Source organism: Sapajus apella, unplaced genomic scaffold (genome assembly GCF_009761245.1).
Source record: "Sapajus apella isolate SASKATOON/1434 unplaced genomic scaffold, GSC_monkey_1.0 scaffold205, whole genome shotgun sequence".
Classification (NCBI taxonomy): Eukaryota; Metazoa; Chordata; class Mammalia; order Primates; family Cebidae; genus Sapajus; species Sapajus apella.
In genome coordinates this window covers 702,791-711,235 of record NW_022437145.1, presented here as the reverse complement: position 1 = coordinate 711,235, position 8,445 = coordinate 702,791, and the positions used below count along the sequence as shown (strand labels likewise).

Below are 8,445 nucleotides of genomic sequence, written 5' to 3'. Positions count from 1 at the left end.
ACAAAAACTTGACAAATCCTTTCCCAGTCCAGGAGAGGTTTGTGTCTCCTGCCACCTGTGTGCCCTCTTCCCCTGGCACGGGAGAACAGTGGCTAGACCTGCCTCCCTCTCTGTCTACCACCAGGAAACGCTTGGGCTTCTTTCTTTTGCTTTCTTGCCTCCTTCTTTATTTCTCATCCATCACCAGCTTTCACTCTTCTCAGGCCTGGGCGTTTTTTCCACGTGGCCTCTTGGACTTCAGGAAGCAGGGGAGTTAGGAGAGCAGGCTCTGTGTCTCCCAGCCCTGAATGGGGTTGTAGCTCCACTCTCTACCTGCTGAGGGATCAGGAGCTAGGTGCTTCAGTTCCCTGCCCCTCAGACTCTTCCCCTTCGTGAAACAGGGGCTCTCGTTTTGCCTAGGGGTATATTAAGAGAGGCAGAGCGGTGTGTGTAATGTGCCCGGCACAAGTCCGATACACAGCAAGCGCAGGAGAGGCAGGGGCTGCAGCTGCAGAGGTAGGGGCACGGGAGGCACGAGAATTGTCTGTTTTTGTTTTTGTTTTTGAGATGGAGCTCTATCTTGTCACCCAGGCTGGAGTGGAGTGGCATGATCTCAGCTCACTGCAACCTCCACCTCCCAGGTTCCAGCGATTCTCCTGCCTCAGCCTCCCGAGTATCTGGGACTACAGGCACCCACCACCATGCCTGGCTAATTTTTGTATTAGTAGAGATGAGGGTTTCACCATGTTGGCCAGGCTGGTCTCAAACTCCTGACCTTGGGTGATTCCCCTGTCTCGGCCTCCCAAAGTGCTGGGATTACAGGCGTGAGCCACTGTGCCTGGCCACGAGCCTTGTTTTAACCTGCAAGTGGGTGGGACTGAGGCAGCCTCAAGTGACCTGTCACTCTCTCTCTTTGCTTCCCCTCCAGGAGGACAGTCGGTGACCCACAGCAGCCTGCCCATCGTGGCCTCACTGGCCAACTCACCTGTCTCCTTCAGCTGCAGGGTCACCTACCCGTATACCCCCCAATTCAAGTCTTTCACAGTCAGCTACTTTCATGAAGATCTCCATGGGCAGAGGAGCCCTGAGAAGCCAACCAACTGCCACCCTGGACTGGGCACAGAGAACCAGACCTACACCCTGAACTGCCTGGTCACCCTTGTGCCGCCGGGTGCATTAGCCACTGGCACCTACTACTGCTCTGTCCACTGGCCACACACCGTGGCAAGAGGCAGCGGCACCTTCATCCTGGTCAGAGGTGAGGCTTCCTCTGTGGCTTTTCCGGGGGCGAAGGACCCAGAGATTTCAGCCAGCAGTTTGGGACTCCAAATCAGAAATAGAGAATGGGGCCAAGTGCGGTGGCTCATGCCTGTAATCCCAGCACTTTGGGAGGCCAAGGTGGGTGGATCACCTGAGGTCAGGAGTTTGAGACCAGTCTGGCCAGTATGGTGAAACCCTGTCTCTACTAAAAACACAAAAATTAGCTGGGTGTGGTGGTGGGAGCCTATAGTCCCAGCTACTTGGAAGGCTAAGCCACGAGAATTGATTGAACCCGGGATTTAGAAGTTGCAGTGAGCCTAGATCGTTTCGTGCCATTGCACTCCAGCCTGGGCAACAAGAGCAAAACTCTGTCTCAAAAAAAAAGAAAAAAAAAAAAAGGAAAGGAAAGCCGGACATGGTGGCTCACATCTGTAGTCCCAGCACTTTGGGAGGCCAAGGAGGGAGGATCACCTGAGGTTGGGAGTTCGAGACCAGCCTGACCAACATGGAGAAACCTCGTCTCTGCTAAAAATACAAAAAAAATTAGCCAGCGTGGTGGCGCGTGCCTGTAATCCCAACTACCCAGAAGGCTGAGGCGGGAGAATTGCTTGAACCGGGAGGCAGAGGTTGCCATGAGCCAAGATCGAGCCATTGCACTCCGGCCTGGGCAACAAAAGCGAAACTCCATCTCAAAAAAGAAAAAAAAAAAAAAAAGGCAGTGGCTCAAGCCTGTAATCCTAGCACTTTGGGAGGCCGAGGTGGGTGGATCAGCTGAGGTCAGGAGTTTAAGACCAGCCTGGCCATCATGGTGAAACCCCATCTTTAAAAAAAACAAAAAACAAAAAAACGGAAATAGAGAATGGTTTACCTTCTCTGCCAGTGTTGGCAAAGCGGGACCAAGCCTTTTCAGGGAGCCCCGGCCTGCAGCTGTGCCACGGCTCCACCTGCGTATGGAAAGGGAAGGCCTGGCTTGCAGATCGGCCCCTAGATGCCTCTGGAAAGTGACCTGAGAGAGCTCACTCGGGCCCTTTGTCTCAGTGTGCATCGGCATCATGGTTTGGTGGACTTCTGTAGAACTAGCGAGGTGCATGTATGTACTTGTGGGGGCCTCGTGTATGTGAGCACTTGGCTCATGTATAATATACCTTTAGAGGTACAGGTTTTAAGTTTTCATCACATTCTCTTTTTCATTTTTATTTATGTATTTATTTTTTTCTGAATCCAAGGTATTTTTATTTATTTATTTTTTTGAGACAGAGTCTCACTCTATCACTGGGCTGGAGTGCAGTGGTGTGATCCCGGCTCACTGCAACCTCCGTTTTCCAGTTTCAAGCAACTCTCCTGCCTCAGCCCCCGAAGTAGCTGGGACAACAGGCACGCACAACCACGCCCAGCTAATTTTTTGTATTTTTAGTAGAGACAGGGTTTCACCATGTTGGCCAGGCTGGTCTCGATATCTTGACCTTGTGATCCACCCGCCTCTGCCTCCCAAAGTGCTGGGATTACAGGCGCGAGCCACCACTCCCAGCCCTTTTTTTTTATTTTTTCTATTTTGAGACGGAGTTTCGCTCTTGTTACCCAGGCTGGAGTGCAATGGCACAATCTCGGCTTATCGCAACCTCCGCCTCCTGGGTTCAGGCAATTCTCCTGCCTCAGCCTCCTGAGTAGCTGGGATTACAGGCACGTGCCACCATGCCCAGCTAATTTTTTGTATTTTTAGTAGAGACGGGGTTTCACCATGTTGACCAGGATGGTCTCGATCTCTTGACCTCGTGATCCACCCGCCTCGGCCTCCCAAAGTGCTGGGATTACAGGCGCGAGCCGCGCCCGCCGCCTCTGTCCTTTTTTTTTTTTTTTTTCCTGAGACGGAGTCTCACCGTGTCACCGAGGCTGGAGTGCAGTGTTGCGATCTCAGCTCACTGCAACCTCCACCTCCCGGGTTCAAGCATTTCTCCTGCCTCAGCCTCCCAAGTACCTGAATTACAGGCACACACCATCATGCCTAACTAATTTTTGTATTTCTAGTAAAGATGGGGTTTCACCATGTTGGCCAGGCTGGTCTCGAACTCCTGACCTCAAGTGATCTGCCTGCCTCGGCCTCCCAAAGTGCTGGGATTACAGGTATGAGTCACTATGACCAGCTAGTTTTCATCACATTCTCAAAGGAGTGATGACCTCAAAAGTTATGAGGGAGCCCTTCACTGAAGCCCTGATTCTCTGACCTACCTCTGCGGTCCCCTGGAAGGAGCCGAGGGCTCCCAAATCTCATAGGCCTGGGTTTGCACACCTGTCCTGCTGCTTGCCTGATGTGAGCTTGGGCCTGGTCTTCATGGCAATCCTCTGCCTTCCAAGGACTTGGATGAGGATGAGGGAGATGGTGCCCATACGGGCTGGTGGCTGACTACAGGTGGTGCTGGGGAAATCACCATGTGCCTGGCACATGGTTGGCACTCTGTGTGTTTTTGCCAGCCAGATGGATGGATGGATAGGGTAAAGGGGAAGGAGGAATGGATGACAGCAGGAGGGACAGGAGGATGGCACAGAAGGAGGGCTGGGCCTCACCTAGCCCCTGTGCAGCGCCCCAGCCCGTCAGTCCCAATATAAACCCACCTCCTTCAGCCCTAGCCACATCCACCCCTATTATCACCACCTCACACCGGGAAAAGAAGAGACCCCGAGAGAGGAGACAACTGGCTCAGAGCCCTACGGGCAGCCCTCAGGGGAGCCAGGTCACTGGGGCACCGGGAGAGCAAACAAGGTGGTCCCTGTCCTTACAGAGAATTAAGGCAGTGAACATGAAAAGGACCAAGGGGAGGCCGTGCGCAATGACTCACACCTGTAATCCCAGCACTTTGGGAGGCCGACGCGGTTGGATCATCTGAGGTTGGGAGTTCGAGACCAGCCTGACCAAGATGGAGAAACCCCATCTCTACTAAAAATACAAAAATTAGCCCAGCATGGTGGCACATGCCCGTAATCCCAGCTACTCAGGAAGGCTGAGGCAGGAGAATCACTTGAACCTGGGAGGCAGAGGTTGCAGTGAGCTGAGATCCTGCTTCCAGCCTGAGTGAATAGCCGGGAATAAAACCAACAAAAAAAAAACAGAGAGACAGAGAGAGAGAGAGAGAGAGAGAAGGAGGGAGGGAGGGAGAGAGAAAAAAGAGGAAAAGGAAAAGAAAAGAAAGGAAAAGGACCAAGGGGGACAATGAAGGCCAAGGCCCGGTTCCCGGAGCCCCTAGTGGGGTGTGGAGGGCGTCAGCAGGGGGGGCATTGAAAACAGGGTCCTGGGTGAGGGAGAACATCAGGTGGGTGTGCCCCGCCTTCTCCTGGGTCACTGACCCCTCTGCTCCCCTGCCCTTCCTCCTAGACACAGGGTACCGAGAGCCCCCGCAGAGCCCCCAGAAGCTCCTGCTCTTTGGCTTCACCGGCCTCCTGAGTGTCCTGGGTGTTGTGGGCACAGCCCTGCTGCTCTGGAAGAAGGTATGGCATGAACACTCACAGCCACACAGCCCCTCCACCCCACACACCACGGGCTGGGGGCGCCTCCGGGGAGCAGAGAAGCTGCTGTGTCCTTGCCTGGTGAGGGCACATCCACACCTGTAACAGGTGGCCCTGGTCGCCCCTTGTACTGGGACTGAGGGCACCTCTCCTGTGCCATTCCCTGCGCTGCCGTGGGGCCCCGTTTGATCTTGTTGCAGGAAACCAGGACTCTGCAGGCTTTTCCGGGTCATGGGTCCCACTGAGAACCTGAGAGGGCCTGCAGGCCCTCCTGCCTACCATTCCAGCTCTGCAGATTAGGGAATCCCTGCCCGGGTTTTTTGATCCCAGGAGGCTGGAAGGGAAGAAGGGGCTACCAGCCACTGGCACAGGTGCCCTCCCACACACCTTTCCACACACCCTCCGCCATAGCTCCACAGGGAGGTTTCTTCCCATTTCACAGCTCTGAAGGGTGAAGCTCAGATGTTGTGATTTGCCCAGGGTCAATAGTAAGTGTGCGGCAGAGTCAGGGCTGGAGTGCAGGGTGGGGTAGCTGGGTCCGGCTCTCACCTGGACAGCTCCTGCTCACACTGCAGGTGGCTCCTGCCTGGAGAGGGAGCCTCTCTGCTGGCCCCCCATGCTCATTGCCACCCAGCCCTGTGGATTCCCGTTCAACGCAGGCCTGCCCTTCCTACCTGGCAGCAAGTGTCAGGAGGCCAGAGGCCGGGGCAGTCTTGTCTGGGGGCTCTGTGCCCAGCACATGAGGGTGCTCAGGCAGCGTGCTGAGGGAAAGGATGCAGTACCCGCTGGGTTTTCCCAGGCTCAGGGGTGCAAAGATGACAGGTCAGGGCTCCTCAGAAGCTGCTGTTACCAGCTCAGGCTACTGCTCCGCCCTCCTGGGACCTTCGGGGCCAAGCCTGAGGGCAGCTGAGTCAGTGACAGCCCTGGGTGTGAGGGGAGGGCAGTGGCACCATCACCGGGGTCTCCCTGGGTCAAAGAAGGCTCAGCCCCTGCATCCAAAGGCCGAGAGCCTACCTACACCCAGAGAAGAGCTCTCTTCCATGGGAATTCATGTGCTCATTCATTCAGCAAACACTCAACACCTCCAAAATTCCAGGCCCTGTTCTAGGCACTGGGGACGTAGCAATGACCAAACTGGAATCCTGAAATCTCTGTTTCTGAGGCCGGGCACGGTGGCTCAAGCTTGTAATCCCAGCACTTTGGGAGGCTGAGGTGGGCGGATCACTTGAGGTCAAGAGTTCGAGGCCAGCCTGACCAACATAGTAAAACCCCATCTCTACTAAAAATACAAAAATTAGCTGAGCACTTCAGCAGGTGCCTGTAGTCCTAGCTACTCAGGAGGCTGAGGTGGGAGAATCATTTGAACCCGGGAAGCGGAGGTTGCAGTGAGCCAGAATCACGCTACTGCACTCCAGCCTGGGCGATAGAGCAAGACTCCATCTCAAAAAAATAGAAAGAGGCTGGGTTCGATGGCTCACGCCTGTAATCCCAGTACTTTGGGAGGTTGAGGTGGGCAGATCGCTTGAGGCCAGGAGTTCAAGACTAGCCTGACCAACATAGCAAAACCCCGTCTCTACTAAAAATACAAAAGTTAGCTGGGCATGGTGATGTGCACCTGTCCTCCCAGCTACTCGGGAGGCTGGGGCAGGAGAATTGCTTGAACCCAGGAGGCAGAAGTTGCAGTGAGCTGAGATTGCACCCCTGCACTCCAGCCCCTGGGGGACAAAGTGAGACTGCATCTAAGAAAAAAAAGTAAGTTTCTTCTGATTGTGGTTTTGAATTAAGGAAAAAGAAAGAAAAAGAAAGAAAAGAAAATCTGTTTTTATTAAATTGATATTCCTGCTGAGGCGCGACAGACGATGAACCACCCAGTGAATAGGTCATTTAACTCAGATGGGATAAGTGTTGGGGGAAACTCAGCCTGGGAACGAAGAAGCGCCTAGAATGAAGCGAGGCAGGTGCACACCAGGCCTGGCGTGTTCGGCGGGAGAACAGTGGGAGCAGGTGCTTTGAGGCAGGAGCTGCGGCGGGGCTGAGGTGGCTGGTGTAGCCTGAGCGCAGAGTAGAGGGATGGGAAGTGGAAGGAGGTGCGGCCAGGTAGGGGCATTGAAGGGACTTCAGCCCTTACTCTGTGTGAGACCAGGGAGGGGTGGGATTAGACCCAGGTTCTAATGGAGCCGCTGGCTGGGTGAGCAACACCCAGTGAGGAGCTACGGCAAAGTCCAGGCAGAGGAGACAGGAGCCGGGACCAGGGTGGCCTCAGGGGAGCGGTGAGTGAAGTGGGTGAAAGGCTGAGTGGACCCAAAGGGACTCGGCAAGGAGGTTTGCTCTGCTCCCTCCGGGGTGGGCCCGAGCCTGGGGGCATCTGGATCTGGGTCTGGCGGGCTGGTGTCAGGTGAGCTGTGGACTGGAAGAGCGGGCGAGGAAGCTGAAGGTCACAGCTTGCCTGAGCCACCGCAAGTGGCAGGCCTGGGACTGGAGTCCATACTTCAGTTTCCCATCCTTGTCTTTAGGCTGAAGATGTCATTGATTTTCCCAAGAAGGCTCTGAGGTGCTAAAAGAGCATGAGCTTGGTCCCTGTTCACTCCCAGGAGCATCAGGGGCTGCATGTCCTGCCTTCTATGAGCTGGTGTCTAGGTCAGGGCCTCAGCTGCGATGCTGGCTCCCGTCCTTCCTGTGGGGCTGACCCTGGCATGACTCGTCTTACTTTGACCTTGCCCTGTTGATGAGCTTCAGGGTGAAGTGAGCCACAGGCCCGGGTGCCACTGTAAGTCCAGGAGGGCTCTGGGCTCGGCCTTGACTCCAGCCCAGCCAGAGGGACCAGCTGAGCCAGGAAGACCCAAGATGGGTGGGAACGCTTCCTCCAGGTTCCCTGAACCCAGGGTTAGGATGGAGACCCACTGACTTCAGGCTGCCCCCCTCCCCAAGCCAGCACGGGGGTGCACCTGCCACGTGCCCAGCCTGGGCCTTTCCTGCACACCCCCGACTCCCACCCTCAATATATTCCCTCCCTCCCTCCTTCTGCTTTTCCCATGATGATAGCAAGTAGGATATCTCTCGATTTCTTCACTACTGAGCAAACCCCAGGCGATCAAAACGAGGCCAGGGGAGGAGCTGGGCTGTGGACACAGAAACTGGGCTTCAGGCACAGGTGACAAGGGACTCTCCCTGCCTGTAGACCCCCACCCAGGGTTACAGGAGTGACCCACACAAGTGCCCTCTGTGTACACGAAGCACAGCGGGCAAGCAGCAGAACAGGGCCAGGCGAGATCTTAACCCTGAGCCCCCCCCTTGCTGAGCAACCCCAGCTCCTGCCCTACAAAGATGGGACCGGACCGTAGGGATGGGGTCACGGTATCAGTAAAGGAGGGGGCAAAGCTCAGAGCCATGGGCTTGACTTCTGGTCCCAGCTTCCTCCCTGCTTCAGTGACTCCTGCCTTCCTCCTCCTCCTCCTCCTCCCCCTCCTCCTCCCTTTCCTCCCCCTCCTCCCCCTCCTCCCCCTCCTCCCCCTCCTCCCCTTCCTCCTCTCACCTCCCTGCCTGTGTTTCCAGGAATGTCTGCAAAGTGTCTCGTGTGTGCCATCACTAGGCTAAGTGCCAACAGGGTGAGAGCAAGCCCTCTCATTAAGTTTGGGCTCTCTCTGAGCCTCGGTTTTCTCCTCTGGAAATGGGGGGTACAGATAGACCCTGCCCACCAAGTGAATGTGG

At 55.5% G+C, this 8,445-nt stretch overlaps 1 protein-coding gene across 2 annotated transcripts in view; it reads left to right on the top strand.

Moving 5' to 3' along the window:
* The window catches only part of NFAM1 (NFAT activating protein with ITAM motif 1), a 44,266-nt gene that overhangs the window by 18,632 nt on the left and 17,189 nt on the right, over positions 1 to 8,445 (top strand). For both annotated transcript variants that reach the window (XM_032270159.1, XM_032270160.1), the window contains exons 2-3: positions 908 to 1,237; positions 4,607 to 4,719. In XM_032270159.1, coding sequence (XP_032126050.1) covers positions 908 to 1,237; positions 4,607 to 4,719 — 443 coding nt within the window. The remainder of the gene's footprint in view (positions 1 to 907; positions 1,238 to 4,606; positions 4,720 to 8,445) is intronic.